Source organism: Phoxinus phoxinus (genome assembly GCF_949152265.1).
Source record: "Phoxinus phoxinus genome assembly, chromosome: 24".
NCBI lineage: Eukaryota > Metazoa > Chordata > Actinopteri > Cypriniformes > Leuciscidae > Phoxinus > Phoxinus phoxinus.
Window position 1 is genome coordinate 21,772,503 of NC_136899.1, and position 19,017 is coordinate 21,791,519.

A 19,017-nucleotide genomic window follows, 5' to 3' on the forward strand; every position below is an offset into this window, starting at 1 on the left:
GCAGCAACTAGTGAATACACAGCCATGGATATGTTTATATTTAGGGCTATACAGCCATCTACTGGTTACACAACAGTATTACAGATGATACATTCTGCATGACTCAGATGTAAATATTTAGTACTGTAAAATCCCTGTAAAACATTTATATAATTTGTTTGAAATAAATATTAAGTCTGCAACTTGTTACTGTATGTGGGAGTTCAAAGCAGTTTGTATTGTTAGATTATAAAACGTTTCCTTTCTCGTTTTCCAGGGAGTGGAGCAACTTTTCCATAGTACCAGATAGTACCAGATATCCACTGTCCACATCAGACAAGAATCTTACTTTGTTGACCTTCACAGACCACATTACAAAGACAGCTCGATCATGGTAAATGGACTGTTTATATAGCGCTTTCACAGACCCAATGGCCACCAAAGCGCTTTACATTTTGCCTCACATTCACCCATTCATACACCGACGGCGGTGTCAGCCATGCAAGGCGCCATCCAGCTCGTCGGGAGCAGCTAGGGTTAGGTGTCTATGCAGGTTTGCACTGCACAACATCAGGAAGATCAGGCCTTTCCTAACTGAACATGCAACACAACTTCTCGCCCAGGCCTTGGTTATCTCTAGGCTTGATTACTGCAATGCTCTTCTGGCTGGTCTTCCATCATGTGCAACTAAACCTCTACAAATGATCCAGAATGCTGCAGTTTTCAACGAGCCCAAAAGGGCCCACGTCACTCCTCTGTTCATCTCTCTGCACTGGCTACTCGCTGCTCGCATCAAGTTCAAGGCATTGACGCTTGCTTACAGATCGACCACAGGCTCAGCTCCCTCCTACTTTCACTCGCTCCTACGAGTCTACATCCCTACCAGAAGCCTGCGATTGGTCAATGAGCGACGGCTCGTGGTACCATCACAGAGAGCCACAAAATCACTCTCCAGAACATTCTCATTCACGGTTCCTTGCTGGTGGAATGATGAATTCCATGCTACCCTCGTCCGGAATGCAGAATCCCTAACTACATTCAAAAGACAACTGAAAACTCATCTCTTTCATGAGCACTTGACATAAAAAAAAAAAAAAAATGTTTCCTTTAATCCTCCATTGTTTGGCTTATGCTACTCTGAGCAATGCCTGCACTTTGTATGTTGAGCACTTCTTGCGTTATTTTTGCCTCTTCACGATGACTCGCTCTCTGTAGTCCTCAGTTGTAAGTCGCTTTGGATAAAAGCGTCTGCTAAATGACTAAATGTAAAATGTAAATGTTCAGACACATCACATTTGAATGACTGGGATCTTGATCTTCAGACACCTGATTTTATTTTAATACTATAAAATAGCAAATATTTTAATTTCCTCTTGATTAAAACAAACACAAGTACACACAAGGTTGCACTTTATTCATATTACTAGTCTATGCTGATCATGGATTAGCATACCAACAGCAAATGAATGTTAAGGGGATAGTTTACCCAGCATCAGGGAGAAGTTGGAGCGTGGGGAGTTAATAAAAGTTCTGATTAATATTATTTAACATTAGCCAGTGTTGGCGAAGAGTTCTTCATTTTTGGCCCCCCAAAAAAACCTTAAAAAAAATACATATTAATTAATAAAGTTAATACACACATCTTTGCTGAAATGTATTGTGCTGTTGTTGTTAACAAGCCATGGTCAATTTAATCTGCCTTAGGATTGCAAGTGTACTGGGACAGGTGAGGGTGTGAGTGGGAAACCCACTGCTGAAACTTGGCCCTGCTTTGTCCTCGTGGATGAGTTGTTGGGACAGAGGCATTGCACCAACCTCCCTGTCCTCATTGCCTCAATCCCTGAGGACAGACCAGGGCTCAGAGTTCAGCAGTGAGTGCCCATGGTGAGGAGGAGCCAGGGACGGCACCAGCACCAGCAGCATCAGCACGAGCATCAGCAGCACCAGCAACACCAGCAGCCCAAGCACGAGCATCAGTAACACCAGCAGCCCCAGCACGAGCATCATCAGCAGCAGCACGAGCATCAGCAGCAGCATCACCAGCAACACCAGCAGCCCCAGCACGAGCATCAGCAGCACCTGCAGCAACACCAGCAGCCCCAGCACGAGCATCAGCAGCATCAGCAACACCAGCAGCCCCAGCACGAGCAGCACCAGCACGAGCATCAGCACCAGCACCTGCAGCAACACCAGCAGCCCCAGCACGAGCATCATCAGCAGCAGCACCAGCAACACCAGCAGCCCCAGCACGAGCAGCACCAGCACAAGCATCAGCACCAGCACCACAAAGGCGGTTTTTGGACTTGATTAGAGAATACATGGGACTGCAGAGGCGAGGAGAGCATAGGAGAGTAGGGAGAGGATGGACAGGCTGTTTTCTCTTCTGATTGAGAAATATATATTTATACTACAGGGCCGTTGAATGCTTGAATCTGATTGGTTGACGGAGGTTCTACGGTGTGCAATTATTTTCAGGGAACTGCGCGGCTAAAGTAGTTCCAGGTAGGTCTTGACCGCATTACAGTTCCATATCACTTCGCGTAGTTAACTGTAATAACGGAAAATAGGATACAATTCAAAAAAAGAAAAAAACATGCAGCCCCATGCGCTTGGTCTGCAATTTTCAATATCTAACTTTACAATCAATGGAAACATGCAGTTTAATTTGAATTAATAAAGTATATAGTCCTATATATAATCAATAGAAAATTAAACTGAATATTTAAATAAATTGATAGTCCTGCTGCACGGGATTTCGTAATCATTGCAGATAATATAACAAATAAATAATTATTGATAGGCCTGTACTTGTTAAAAGGGCTTTGTGTTTCATTTATTAGGCTAGTCTGACTCTAAAATTACGTTTTGGAATTAGCAACGGAGCATGGGTTTAGATGCGCAAGGAATTAGTCCTACATACAAGAGCGTTTTAATGACAAAAACTTTACAGACGTCTTGAAATACATCATCTGAACAATATTTCGAGTATTACTGTAGTATAAGCGGAATAATTGACTCCAGGCCGTTGAATTATTAGAAAAATAATGCACACCCGAGGTGTAATTATTTAAATGCAGTGAGACCCTGCTGAGCTGCTGGACCGGGATGGGCTCCACAATAGACCCTGGTTAGGCCTACTGCTGGTGGGACATCATCTGGGATCATATTTACCCATAGACAGTATATAAGATGGACACAGCGACCCCATAGATTTCAACGGAGAAAAGTGAAGCCCATTTGAAGCTCTCACTTCCTGATCGCCAGGCGAAATGCGCAGACTCAAACTGAGCTTGACGACGTAGATGTGACGTGCGCAACCTGTCCGCCAGTTGTAAGTCTTCTAGTAGCTGTGCCGAGAGAAATATGAATCACCTAATCTTGCAGAGACGGCGAGCAGGAGCAACTTTACTTTGTTTAGCTTATTTTTAACATGTTTAAAGTCTGTGTGTAACGGAAGATGCAAACGACTTTTCTCAAGTGTTGTGACACATTTCCGAGTGAAACGGAATATTGAACGGAGGGCAGGGTTTTACTTTAGCGCTCCTCCTCTCCATCTCTCGCCCATAGCAGAACGGTTTGAGGGGAGTGGTTTAGCGTTTAAGCAACCCAAGCCGTCAAGCCTATGTCATCAGAAAAGATTGCCATTCCAGACCCGGAAGCAACTTTTCAGACTTTGATTAAAGATAACCACGGCAAACTATTTTTTTCTGTGTATTAACTTGCACGGATTAATTGTTCACCACAAGACTAGTAATATCCACTAACAAAGTAAATAGGGTCAATTTTGATTTCATGCCGACTTTAATATATGCACACACACACACACACACACACACACACACACACACACACACACACACACACACACACACACACACACACACACACACACACACACACACACACACACACACACACACACACACACACACACACACACACACACACACACACACATGATTTTATCTCTTCACGTAAAACATTTGACCATATAATATTCCAATATATAAAGACTTGTGAGCTATAGGTGTTAAATCATGTAGTTTTGGCTAATAAATCATGGTCAAAAACACTTGAACAAAAACCTTTTTCTTTATTTCACATTAGGTTATGTAGGCTAGGACATTTTGTAGGCTTCCGCCCAGGATGAAAGGGATCACATTAATTTTCAAGCGTAGATCTGTAAATAAATAAAGGAATGCCGTTAACCGCGATTGACATTGAGATGGGTTTTTTTATTATTATTTATTATTATTTATTATTAAATGAAGTAGATAAATTATTTAACGTTTGTGGATAAACGTTTGTGGATAAATGTGTTACTTCATATGTATTTCACTTGCCACATACCGAACTATTTCCAATTCCTTAAAAACTTTGTTTAAATATTTTGTCCCGTTGCTTTTATGGACTCTCTATCTATGGGCTTCTCCCTTGACTTTATGCCTCCATGCCCCCCCGATCGCCTCATAGACAGTAAAAGATTGCCTCCGAGCTTCTCCTATACGGTAATTTCTCTTCTGTGCGACAGAGAGTCGCGTGGTTATGATGCAATCGTTAGCTTATTTTTACAAAAACGGCTTCTACGGGGCCATAACGTAAGATGCAAAGTAATGGAGCCTTTTATACATTGTCGTGTTTCTTTAGAAATAAATAATGGACAAATGGAGTCTTTCGACTGGTTCGACCGGTAAAACAAACAACCAAGTAAAGGATTTCAAGAAAAAAGAAAAAGGTATTCAGTTCCTTCCTGTCACATGAGGCTGTCAACTTCCTACCCCTACTTTCAGGAAGCAAGGTCATTTTCATGTTAATAATACGATTGTTTTGTTGACATATATATATATCTACATAATCATAAAGGTCTCTATAATCATCCAAACAAAACAAATCTTACAAGAGATCTATAGTTTTTGTTATTTGCCATTTTGTTATTTGTTTGTTATATAGATATTACATTTTTTTCTTCATTCTATTTATTTGTATTTATTTATTTATTTATTTTCATTTAACTTTTTGATACACAATGCCCTAGTATGGCTGCACTTTGTTCTGAACTATGTTCCACCACTTTAACCCTTGTGCGCGTTTAGTTTGTGGTTTGCAGTCGGGCTGTTTGGAGTCTTAGTCAAAATGTCATTTTGTAACAAAATATTTTTGTTTTGTTTTTACAATGTAATTTTACTCAGTTTATTAATGTTTTTACTTCCCATTTGGACATTTTTACTCCACAAAATGTATATAAATAAATGTAAAAAATATATATTTTAATATATAGGTTTTTATTTAAAAAACAACAACAGTTTTTTTTATGTCAAATTCACCTTATAAAAGACCCACATTTCTAAATTTCATTCATTGGGATAAAATGGATCATTTGACATGGTTTAGTGTAAGATTTTTGCCCATATTTCAGAAAATTCAGTTTTAAAAGTAAAAAAAAACATATCACTTTAACCAGTAGATGACTGTAGAGCTCTAAAATACATCTTTTCACATTTTTTTCCAGTTAGATTCATATCTACATATTATTATTAATTTATAATATGTATATGAATACAACTGGAAAAAAGTTGTGAAAATATGTCTTTTAGTTAGCTTACTGGTGGAGAGGAGACAGTGATGAAGCCAATCAGTATGGGGATGATTAGGAGGCCATGATAAACAGAGGCCCCTGCTGGCCTCACTAACACATTTTCCATGATGCCAAATGTTCTCCTCCTATTCATATTTTACATTGAGGGAGTGCATACAACATATTTTCCCACCGGCAACTATAGTTAACGTTAATTTTACGCACACAATACGATTTTCAAGAAAAAAAACTAAAACCTGCGGAAAATAAATGCAGAATATGTTTATATAGGATACCATTAACACGACTATATGCATGAAACCATTCAGAAAAATTTGGGCACAAATGGGTTAAGTCCTATTGTACTGAATTTTGGTTGTAGTTCCACCAGAGTTCCACTGGGGGCAATCGCCCATGAGTGCAAATTGAATGGGAGTCTATGGAGCTAGACGGCTAAATTTGTCTCTTTCACCCGATTGCCGTTGAGAAATCTCAGATTTGATTGTAAGTTTTGCAAGTTCAACATGGGTTATAGGTGGAAAGTTGAATGAACGAGTAGTTATGTCCTTTCGATTTCTTACAGGTTGAGTTGTTGTTGCCCATAACACGCTAGCATTCTGCTAATGAACGCTGATTGGTCAGTGAAGGACTGATTACGACCAGAGATACCGCTTGATGGCATTGTGGCATCCGAAGCGGGATCAGAATGTTAAGGCAGACTTTTTCGCCCAAGTTTTTATTGTCAACGCAGCAACTTTTTTTTTGGTCAACGTCACTTTTATCTGTCTATGGTTATGTATGTACTGTGAAATTTACACGGAAATTACATTTAATTTGAGTACTTGTGTTATTCTTGTGTTAGGAAATACAGGATACATATGGTATAGTATTGCCACCTTAAAAAAAAGGTGTATTTACCTGTGTCAACTGTGTTGTCGATGCCTCGAGAGAAAAGAAAGTGCAGAGCGCGAAAGCACCAAAGTGACTGAAGGATTGCCGTAAAGCAGTATCTCTAGTCTTACGATGTGTACGACGTCATTGACATTTTAAAATACTTTTTAAAGCAACTAAGTGACTCTAAAAAATCTAACACCCAGCAATGTGTAATTTATTTGCATCTCATTTCGAATACAACATTCAAATTACTAGAAAAAATATTATATCTTGAGAAAAGTGGATTTTGAGGGGTATCCCATAGACCTCCATTCTGCACTCGTCCTGTGAGCGCCCTCATATGGAACCAAAGTGGAACTGCAACCAGTTCAGAAGCCGGAAGTGTAGCGAGAGTGGCAGTTCTCCCCTTATTAGACATTCTCTGGTTTGACATCTAACACAATACAAACTATTATAATAACAATTAAATAAGCACGGAATGTACCACTATTGCCATTCACATACACTGAAAGTCACCTCAGTTTTTGGAACCAAAGGTTGAGGTTAAAAATAAATATAATTAATTTAATTATACTTTATTATTATTAAACAGGCGCTAAGCTTGGTAAGTTTTAACAATATGTATACCAGAAGTTTCTTACAGATGCTCATTTTTGTTGGTACATACATTCCTTGGTATAAAGGTACATGTTATTCTCTTGTATCAGGCAGTACAGATATATGAGAGCAACATGTCGATTTCATTAGCAATAATAACAGGTCCTGGGTGAACACTTTCACGTAGATAGTGACAGGACGTCATCTGCCAGACATCGAAGTAGATTACTCCATCAATATCTCGGAACATCTCCTGCATCACTGTATTCAGCTGCATTGCATACCAATCACTTTGAAAGATATCCTGTGAACACAGATCAGAAACAGACAATACTATAAGCATTAATATTAACTTGGTTTAGACAAACTACATTGTTTGCATTTTCTACCAGAAAGAGTGCTGAGTAGGTTGCTTAAAAGGAATACACTGTAAAAAATATATATATTTTCATGATTTGTTATAATAATAATTCATTACATTTATATAGCGCTTTTCTCGGCACTCAAAGCGCTTTACATAGGGGGAATCTCCTCAACCACCACCAATGTGCAGCATCCACTTGAATGATGCGACGGCAGCCATATTGCGCCAGAACGCCCACCACACACCAGCTGATTGGTGGAGAGGAGACAGTGATGAAGCCAATCAGTATATGGGAATGATTAGGAGGCCATGATGGACAGAGGCCACTGGACAAATTTGGCCAGGATACCTGGGATTTTAATGACCACAGAGAGTCAGGACCTCGGTTTAACGTCTCATCCGAAGGATGGGAGTTGTTATCACAACTTTTTATCTTTTGTCAAATCAACTTCGATAACTAATGTGGTGAAGACAACATACAATTTTGAGTTTCTGTTTATTAAACCATTATTCTTCATTGTATTAACTAACATTTTTAATTACAACAAACTCAAAATTGAAGGTAACTTGCTTTTTTAAGTTAAACCAACATTTTTTTAGAGTGATAAAAAACAGTTAGTTTTACTAGTCTCTATTATTGAACAAAAAAAGCTATTTATAGCAGAATGTCCAAAAATAGTATTCTGTTTCTCTCACAGAACTATCATATGCCTTCTGAATCATGAAATAGTACTTGAGTCATATAGACTACTTTGCTTGTACTCTGGTACCCATTCAGTTTCATAGTAAAAAAATGAATAAGTAGACATTCTGCAAAACCATGGAAGACAATCATACAGGCTTGAAATGACATGATATAACTGAAGTGCCCCTTTAAGGGATGGAATTTTGCATGAATTGGAAAAAGAAGTGTCACCTCAGCACATGCATATTTGTGTTTCTAGAGTTTAGATATAAAGACAGCAGGACAAATGTACCATATTACGAATACAAGACAGAAAAAGGATTGAAAATGGAGTAGGATTGAAAAATGAACAATTGTACCTTTACTCCTGCAGTGTTTCCAGACTTGATGATGACGGTAGTCTCTGGTGCACGACTCAACAGTGCAACAACAGACTGACGGATTTTGGCCACTTCATGCACGTACAATGTTAATGGGTGAAAAACCAAGTGGGCACATATGGTAAAGACAAAGACTGCATGAGGACCACCAGCTATTTCATCAATATCATTGCTGATATAATGCAAGTCAGTAATGAGCATTTTAGTAAATCTCAAAGGAACACCGTGTGGCCTCCAGTGAACAATGATATTATTTTTCAACTCTACAGCCATCAGGGGTCCACCGGTACGAGGAGTGTGGAGGTCCATTCTTTTTAGGTCTAAATAAGATAAGTAAAACTTAAATTAGACTCATTGCTTTATTTATTTCTTAAACAACTTTGCAAAGCTGATTTTTATTGTACACAGCAGCTCCCTAGAAATATGGGCACTTAAGGAATAGTACACTTAAAATGTATAATTCTGTCATCATTTACTCAACTTAAATTACTGATGAGTAAATGATGACAGCATTTTCATTATGGGGTGAACTATCCCTTCAAGATGCACTGACTCATTTGCATGTCTGAATGTCATTGCATTAGATGCAAACAAATGATTTTATGAATTTTTGCAATTACATGTAGCAATGAGGAAAATAATAATAATTTTATTTATAAATAAAAATTGTCACTTGGTTTAATATTTTGGTGTAATGGCAAGACATTCATACATTTGTTGATGAAGTATCCAAATACTTTTTTTTGTATATTTCAGTTATATTACTTTCATGACATCAAGTCTTAAATAATTTTTTTTTAATAATCCCCCACCCCATTGTCATTTATGGACAACTTGCCTGGGACTTTTCTTTCTAAATACTCAAACCACTGCCTTGTGGTGGAGTCTCCCATCAAGTAGACGATCTTGTTTTTAAGACAATTTCCCATTTGTGAAGAATTGAACTGTTGGGTGTTGCAGACAAAAGACTTCCAGACATCTTTCAGATAAAAGCCTGCAGGAACTGGTGTCGTCATGCCAGATCTGCATCTCTCCATTGTGTCTAAAGCAAAGAAACATTTACCTGAAGAGACTGTGCCGTAATTATGCAAATTCTTAATTCTCTTGCAACTACAATTGATTTTAGATTATATTGGTCCTGATACAGTGCTATGCATAAGTTTAGACACGCATGCTAAAGTTTCCAAAAAAGAGGAATAAAAAAATCATCTTTTGGAAATTGATCTTTAAAAAAATGAGGAAAGATCCAACCTTTAAGGACACCAATTTACTTTGTGAATGAATAAATGTCTCATAAATAAATAAATGTCCTTCCTTAAAATACAGGGCGCATAAGTCATGACACCCCTATGTTAAATTCCCGTAGAGGCAGGCAGACTTTTATTTTTAAAGGCCTTTATTTTTAAAGGCCATTTCATGGATCCAGGATACTATGCATCCTGATAAAGTTCCCTTGGCCTTTGGAATTAAAATAGCCGCACATCATCACACACCCTTCACCATACCTAGAGATCAGCATGGGGTATTTTCCATAAGATCATCTCTCAATGCAAATCAAACCAGCTATTATGCTAACTGAAATACAACCATGCCAATCTCTAGTATGTGATGATGTGGAGCTATTCCTCATTTATTTAACTAAGGCATTAAGATTAATTTCCAAAAGATGATTTTTTTTATTCCTCTTTTTAGGCAACTTTAGCATGGGTGTCTAAACTTATGCATAGCACTGTATATGAACATACCGATGCCTGTAGTGTTGGCAAGGACATTTATGATGTGTGTGTCTCCAGTAATAGCAACATTTGTTAATTTCCTGAGGAGAGAAAAAAAAATTATCTTCTGCAGTTTTTCTAGTTTTACAATTCCTCTGTAATTCATTTTGAATCCTTTCCCACTTACTTTGTGAAAATGTTCTTCTCAAAAGTATTTAATGGGTTTTCCAAACCACCTCTTGAGTGATGAACCAGTTTGTCACAAGAAAGTTTCTTTGGTCTCTCACACTGCCACACCGTCCCTGTTTTTACATCCTTATACTCACAGCAGCAGTTGCCTTTACTCCAACTTCCATCTGCACCCCACTTAAGATTACATTGTACTACTTCACTGATCCTGGTTTTATCGGGTCCTGGCCCTTCAAAGTGGCCTTCATAGTGGCTGCGTGGGAATGAGGACTCCCTGTATTTTTTAAGAATCTGCACAACCTCACTGGAGTGCTCTAGACGTACATACACTTGTGCCTGACCTTCCCAGGGCAGAAGAAGAGCTACAGAGTAAGTCCCATTACGGTGATCCACAACCTCCCCGTACACACTCGCCTTCAAGAAGAACAGAGAAAGTTAAGTGTAATGCAGAAAACTAATGTCTGCAGGTAAATCGAATTTTAAAGCATATACAACTTTAATTTATAAAATGTTGTAAATCAACCATTAACAGGAAAATGAAACTCAGATAATCAAACTCAATGTCTTATTTTTTATTATAAAAAAAAAAAAATATATATATATATATATAATATATATATATATAATATAATATTATATAATATATATAATAAAATAATATAAAACAAACACACCTTTAGCTTTGAATTGAATAGCTTTGCTTGGAAAAAATCTCCTCCATATCTTTTCAGGTTCTTGTTGTGGTCTCTGGCTGTGATGGTAACTGAGATATTTTCTCCCAGTTGGTAACTCTCCTTGAGTCCCACAATAGAGAAAGTTGAGTGGACTGGGCTTGTGCTCTGATTCAGCGGAGTGATTTCTTGATCTGGACCGGGCCAGTCCAGAGCTTTCTGTAGTCTATCCCACTCCTCTTCACTGATTCCCATGTCATGAATGGAAATCACAGATGAGGAATTTGTTGTAATCTGTTTTCCTTTAACAGGTCTAGGAATGGGGGGCTGGAATTGTCGTATCTGATGACCACTCTCCAGAAATCTCCATAAAGTCTGAAAGATGACCAGGAAATATAATTATATTTAAACCGTTAGCATTGTATCACAAACCAACAGTGTTGGGAAAAGTTACTTTTAAGCATTAATTATGTCACTTAGTTACTTTTTATGGAAAGAAATGTGTTAGGTTAATTTTTCTCACCTGGCTGAGTGTTTAACACATTTTTTGCACTTAAGAACAAGCTTATATAACATACACCTTTATTTTCTTTTAAAAACACATTTAGAATATTATTATATTCTGAAATCTAGAGCTTTGTCATCCAAAATATCCATTGATGTTACAGGTTGTACCTACCTGTACAACTCTTTTTATTGAAAGTTGATTTTTTTTTAAATAAACTTAATTCAATTGTTAAAAAAACATTTTTAAGCAAATTAAACAAACTGAAAAGTGATATGCATTACTTAAAAAAAAGTAACCCAAATGTTGATATGTAAGTATTTGTGTTTTAAAAGTAATGAGTTTACTTGTTACATCAAAAAGAAAACAATCTGAATATATGCATGCTACTTGTAATGCATTAACACTGCAAAGCAGTTTCCTCAGTGGCGGCCAACAAAGATGTTGCCTTTCATCAGTGAGCTATTGAGGTTGGTCTTTTCTGTTAAGCTGAATACCCTGGTGTGTGTGTCTCTGTGTTACAAAATTGTGAGTAGCTTTCCATATTGTGTCTTGGGTATTTTGAAAAGAAGAAGTCTCCTCAAGTTCATTTTTTTACAGATAGCAAAGGGCCCCTGTGAAATCAGGTATCTAAGTTTATGATTTGCTTTGTGGCAGAAAGGTATGATTGACAAACCAATTGATACTACAATCCAGAAACTTTGAAAACATTTTTCTCAGTTCCAGTGTTGGTGTAGTTACAGTGTTTGGCCTTTGTAGAGCAGTGTTGTGCTATTAATATATTTGTATAATTTTGAGTATAGTTGTTGGGGTGTAGTATGTGCATACTGGACCCAAAGTTTGCAAGGTTAGGGGCATCAAATATTTGGAAGATAATCTGAGCTTTCTTTGAGATTGCTTCAATTATTTAAATAAGATTTTTCCAAGCTAGTTTAAAATATTTTTTGATATCCCCTTACTTAAAGGGATAGTCCACCCAAAAATGAAAATTCTGTCATCATTTACTCAACCTGTATGAGTTTCTTTCTTCTGATGAACACAAAATAAGATATTTTGAAGCATGTTGGTGACCAGACAGTTGATGGACCCCATTGACTTCCATAGTATCTTTTTTTCCTACTATGGAAGTCAATGGGGTCCATCAACTGTCTGGTCACCAACATTCTTCAAAATATCTTCTTTTGTGTTCAGCAGAAGAAAGAAACGCATACAGGTTTGAAACAACTTGAGGGTGAGTGGGTGAACTATCCCTTTAAACGTGTGTGTCATGTCTTTCCCCAGTTAGCATGGTGACATTGATAAAATGTTGAGTTTTGATCTTAATCATCATTTTGGTTGAGATTGATATTTCAATGTTTAAAGCATGTTTGATCAGCATTGCAATTTTAATAAAAGTCAACAGCACACATGGGTGGAGACAGTGACATTGAACTAACAGTGATTTGTGATTGATGACCAGAAGATCATGCAGGTATGAATGTCTGGGCAGAACACTAGTGGGTGTTTCTTATTTAGTGGGGCATCTCAAATCATGATGGTTTCGATTGCTTTACCTAATTTGCTCTAATCCACTGGGGGATTGGTTTGGGCCTTCATGATTTTAGCAAGTCTATTGAAAAATGGTGAAAAACACTGATTGTAGTTTGAAGATGTGCAGTGATTGGAAAACGGCCATTTTGGTTGCATGTGCACTTCTCAGTTTAATTGATGCTAAAGTTTTTACAGTAATGCACTGTATTACACAATTACAGTACCATGTAGTAACTGTAAACCTGAAATACGGTAATGCTGTACATCTTAATTACAGTAACATAAAAAACATTTGAAATGTCTAACAGTGTACATGACTTCTCTGGGTTTCAAACAATGGTGCATCTATCTTATTATTTTTCTGTTCCTTTGTTTTGTTTTCTTGTTATTTGCATTTGATTTATTGTTACTGTATCTAATGAGAAATTAATTTAAAAAGTTATTAAAGTGTTTCAATAAACCATCCATTTTCCACATTCTTGAAAAAAAAATGCATGCGTCTTGCTAGTATTATTTATTAGGAATGACCTGATTAAAGTTCTAACAACATTTAACAGATTTCTTAAAGTGCAAGCCATGAACGTGAGCAATAATGTCATACATTACACATAGCCAATTGCATTTATTACTCAATGCTTGCCTCAAACCATGCCTTCTTTCCTTTTAGTAAAGGCCGATGAGGATGGATAATTTAAAAAAATGAGAAGCACCCTCCTGATAACGCTGACATTGACTAAACATTGCGTTGTAATCGACAGGATCATCACCTAACCTGTGCCTCATCTCCTGCTCCCTGATTACTGCTTATTCAGGTAATCATTTATATTCCTGAAACACAATCACAAAAAAACTACATCTTGTGTTTGAGACAGTAACTGGAATTGCTATTTTGTAGTATTTAAAGAGAAGGCCAACATAAGGTGAATCTGCAGCTTTATATAAATATTAATATAAAAAAAACCTAAGCTCTTTTATTCTACAAGATAAACCTGTCACTTGAATGCTATGTGTAACAGTAGCAAATGACGCAATATACATATCTTAAATCATCCATGTTGGTTAATTAAAGATGTTACAGTAATGCAGGCTACAACTCTTTAATTGGCATAAAATCTATAAAGTATGAAATAGAGTTTGTCCATTGTGTTCTTCATCAGAAGGTATGATGAAGATTTGACATGGATAGGTTGGATTAAATCATAAAAATAAACTGAAATAATTAATTAAATGCAAATAAAAAGTTTGATAGTAAGAACTTCTGAACTTTCACATTCTACACTCAAGTTTATATCTGTTGGCCAGTATATATAATTTTTAAGTTTCCAGTCATTCAAAACATCTAGTAGCCAAAAAGAAGGAACCAGATTAACTCAGTTTATATATACACGTTTATATATCAATTGTCACATCGCTAGTCTTGGGCCCCGTTTACACGTACATGGTTATTTTGAAAAACGGAGACATTTTCCTTCGGTTGTGCCCCTCGTTTACACGCAAACGGAGAATTCTCCTCTGAAAACGATTCTTTCTAAAAACTCCGGCCAGAGTGGAGATTTTGGAAAACTCCGTTTTCACGTTTTCATGTAAACTGAGAAAAACAGAGTTTTAGGCAGTCGACGTCACAGTATGCGACAGAACTTGCACTGCGTCAAAAGTGCGACCTATATTTTCGGGATTCTGATTGGCTAACGTGGGCTTGAGCTTCTCGTTACACTGCCACCTAAAGGTTTGGCATGCTCTCGATACACGGGTTCGTGTAAACGATCACTTTTCTGAAAACGGAGAGGGGTGAAATGTCCGTTTATGAAAATAACCGGCCACGTGTAAACCATAGACTGTAAAAAATATGGACGTAGCGTCCGTGACGTCACCCGTAGGTTTCTGAAGAGCATTTTTGAAGCCTAAAGTGGGCGGAGCCGGCCGTCGCCATCTTGGCCTCGCGCCACCGCTCGTCACTCCCGGATAACAGAATATGGGCAAAGAGGCGGAGCTGAGGAGCCTGGCTATCTGAAACCACGCCCACCTAGCGCGACGTTATGGAGTTAGCTCCATGGTTAGCTCAGGCTTGGGAGCTAATGCTATATGCTACTCACAGTACCAAGTCTGCGACTGCACAGGGCCTCGCGCTAAAGTGACACTGACAGTTGATGATTAAAATCAGAATGCCAATTAAAAGGTCCTGTTTTTGCCCTTCGAAATATTATAATAGTTAAAAGACATAGCTACAAGTGAGACTGTGTATCGTGATTCTGTACAGCTATTCTTCTAGTTGAAAATGTATTATGCAGTAACTTTACAATATTACTCCGAGGGTGTGTGTGTGTGTGTGTGTGTGTGACCGTGATTATGTGCATGTCAGTCACTCATTTATTACAGTCTATGGTCCGTCAGCGCGGCATCGCTCGTCAAGTTCGTAGAGAGCTTTATTATTCAGTCCATTTTAAATTCTGATTTTGGCCGCATCTCAATTCTCAAATGGGTCAAAACATAGATATATTACCTATGAAGTTCAAGTAACGTTAAATGCGCAAGAAATCCGCGCTCATTCAAGGATGTGCATTTATTGCATGGACGGAGAAACACAGACACCTGTAGGATTTCATCTGACGGTACATAAGCATGATGTTATAATCTGTTCCAGAGCAATGGCACCGCAGAACGAGTGTAGCCTTTATATCTATAGACGTTTTTAAATCTGAAAACTCCAAAAAGCAACGAAATTGTCAGACATCCATCAGAGCATGTTCACCGAGGAAAACAACTGGAATACAGCGCTGGTTGTTCTCTTGAACGATACTCGACGACAACGGCGGAATCCAAAGCCGTGGGCGAGGTAATGGGTATATTAAATTAACGTTATATGAAATAATCCCGAAAAAAAGCACAAACACGGCAGAGATGGCAAGTTCAGCAGCTGGAATTTGCTGAGGTGAAGTGACTGCTAACCGGCTAGCATTTACATCAGCGGAATCCACCTGTCACTCAAAAGTGGACACACCCTTAATTTAGCAGAACTTTAAATATTAATCAACTAAACGGGCGAGTTATAAAAAAAATGCACCCCCCTTACAGTTGTTATGAAGGGCAAAATTAGCTGTATAGACCAAAGCCACAGAGAGAACCAGGCTGTAAACATGTTTTTTTCTGCTGTAAAGTTGGGCATTTTAACATGGGGGAGATACAGATTTGACTCCCTTCTGCAGCCAGCCTCAAGCGGCCAGTCGATGAACTGCCATTTAATTCACTTCCGTGTTGGTTTCAAGAGAGAGACAGGGAGGTTGCCGCTTGGTGTAAACGTAGCCTTGGACTTTGTTGTTCTGCATTGTTTGTCCTGTGGTTTTGACAGAGGTGTAAAGTCCAGGCCATATGTTTATTCCACCCATGAACTCCAGCTGATTTCACTAATTAGTTATATCTCCTGGCTGAAAAACTGTGCTAATTAATCCAGGTGATTGGAACAAAATACAGAGGAGAACTTTTACTTTCTGAACCTGGACTTTACACCTCTGGGTTTTGACCCTACACCTGTTCTGTGGATTACAACTGTGAATTGCCCTCAATAAATCAGTGTTCGAGTCTTGTAACAATGACAAAACTTTTATTGACTATTTTATTTTTTTATTTCAAATATTCAAAAAATATATATATTTTTTTTTGGTATGGCAGGTTGACCTCTGCTTATTTAAGTTACTGTGTGTAGTTAAACCAAAGTAAGTACTTTTAAGTTGGCTTGCAGTGGAGAGGAGGGAGGCCTTGGAGTATGGGTTGGGAACCACCGCACTATAGGCTGTAGTTAGGGCTGTGCACACACTTGTGAATGATGCTCTTACAGTTGTTCTATCACTAGTACCTCTAGTACCTTATAGAGGATCTTAAACTTGCTGAGAACCCCTAGTCTATTATTTCTTATTCATTATTTACTTCGATATATTTTTATTTAATTTTATTTCTTTATATGTTCTTTATCTTGTGTAATGATGCTTGACTGTTGTCTGATCAAGACATTTCATATTTTGTACAAGGATATTTATGGTTGTTTATTTTGTTCAATAAAGTTCTAGAAAAAAACAAAACAAATTGTACTGTCATATATTTAGTGACGTCATTGTTTGTTCCGCGAGAACTTACTGTAAGTTGTATGGTCAGGGTCGGTCACAGTGCCTTTCAATTGCTGTTTTTATTTATCCGGCAATTATTTATTTACAAATTAAACACTGCATAAAAGGGTATAAATATTATATGGTTTTTAAAATTATATATATTATTCAATATGTTTTACATGAACTTACCATACAGATGGACGTCCAAAGACATAACAGCGAAAAGTAAATGCAACAGTGTGTTCTCCTGTGAACTAAGACACTGTAATGAGAAAAGTTGGCAAATGTGACCTATACACACATTCTTGTACATCTTTCTTTGTGAGGACATTCATTGATACAATACACTCTCATACCTTACCCATCACAACTAGGTGCCTTAAATTTTATTATAATATTACACCACCCAAATATGTATTTTTTTCCTTCTTATTCTCATTGTCATTGCAGGCTGGTTTAGCCAATATTCACTTTTAGAAAAAGTGATTAGTGTAGCCTGCTTAAAATAGCCTTGAACATAAAACAACAGGACAAAAACTTAGTTGATGACTAAAAAATAACCATTTCATAACTCTAGACATTAGTTTGTGAAGACAGTGACATAATAAATTTTTTAGCCATATCAAAACAGTATTCATGTGGGTAAATTTCCCAACAGCAGTTTTTGGTATACAACGACCCCTGGCGGTTAAAGTGTATAAACGGGTCTCAAAAAGTGAGGACCTGCCAAAATGTCCTCACTTTACCCAATTTGTCCTCAGTCCGCTGGTTTACAACTCAAACTGGTCCTCACAAAGTTACAAGTACACAATGAATTACATTTAAATTAAACATTTTTTATTTATATTCAAATCGTATTTATATTCTCATTCATAATAAACTCCCTATAAACTACTATTTACCTGTAGAATTAGCTGTTGGTGGAATGAACATGGTCACCCCCGATGGTTTCCTATAAGATACTGTACAGCAGGGGTCTCCAGACTCAGTTCTGGAGGGCCACTGTCCTGCAGAGTTTAGCTCCGACCCCAAACACACCTGAACCAGCAAAACATTTGTTTGTCATGGACACTCATTAGTTTCAGCTGTGCACTAATCAAGACATGTGACTAATGAAATGAAAATGAATGTCTATGAAAACTAAAACAAACATTGAACATAACAGTGACAGTATAATGGTGAAACTTGCAGCGGAAAACTAAAACAAACTGAACATAACAGTGACAGTATAATGGTGAAACTTGCAGCGGAAAACTACTCGTTTACTATCGTAACCTCGGTTCCCTGAGAGTAGGGAATGAGTATTGCGTAGCTATATGCAGTGGGGAAACTCATTTCCTCAGATTTATTGAAGGTTAAAATGTAAAGTGCATTGCAGCTGCACAGCTAGCACAGTGAGAGACTGGCTCACTCATTGGCTGTGCTGCAGCAACTGCACATCCAATGGCGAAGGCGCCTCTAACGTATGCACCAATCAGCTAACAACGCACCAGCATACGTCAGAGCCCGCCACCAGGGCGTGGCAGAGCCTATAAAATGAGCCCGAATTCGCCATTATAGCAGGTTTAAATCGACTGAAGCGACAAACTTGCCATGTTACTATAGTGCGGCAGAATACAAGCCAGAATACAAATATATGTATATATGCATAATATACTGATAAGAGCGGCCACCGTCGGATCTGAATCATGTATACAGTGATGTCACTAAACTCATACCCCCAATAACGTACCAATAGATCAGAACCCTCGGGTCTAATACGTGTATACGGGGACCAAAAACAGCCAGAGGCTGGTTCATAGTAAGAGATAATGTGCTTATGAACAGTGACTT

At 37.8% G+C, this 19,017-nt stretch overlaps 1 protein-coding gene across 3 annotated transcripts in view; it reads right to left on the bottom strand.

The window, feature by feature from the left end:
- Positions 1-6,343: 6,343 nt before the first annotated feature.
- LOC306992396 (NXPE family member 3-like) overlaps positions 6,344-19,017 on the bottom strand; it is a 34,801-nt gene continuing 22,127 nt past the window's right edge. Inside the window, exons 2-9 of one of the 3 annotated variants that reach the window (XM_079601223.1) lie at positions 18,087-18,222; positions 17,374-17,438; positions 11,053-11,424; positions 10,377-10,792; positions 10,220-10,290; positions 9,313-9,516; positions 8,454-8,794; positions 6,344-7,349 (exon numbers count right to left, since the gene is read on the bottom strand). In XM_079601223.1, coding sequence (XP_079457349.1) covers positions 7,152-7,349; positions 8,454-8,794; positions 9,313-9,516; positions 10,220-10,290; positions 10,377-10,792; positions 11,053-11,424; positions 17,374-17,438; positions 18,087-18,117 — 1,698 coding nt within the window. In that variant the 5' untranslated portion in view covers positions 18,118-18,222 and the 3' untranslated portion in view covers positions 6,344-7,151. Of the gene's footprint in view, positions 7,350-8,453; positions 8,795-9,312; positions 9,517-10,219; positions 10,291-10,376; positions 10,793-11,052; positions 11,425-17,373; positions 17,447-18,086; positions 18,223-19,017 lie in introns of those variants that run through there. The other 2 variants (XM_079601224.1, XM_079601225.1) reach the window with 2 other exon arrangements.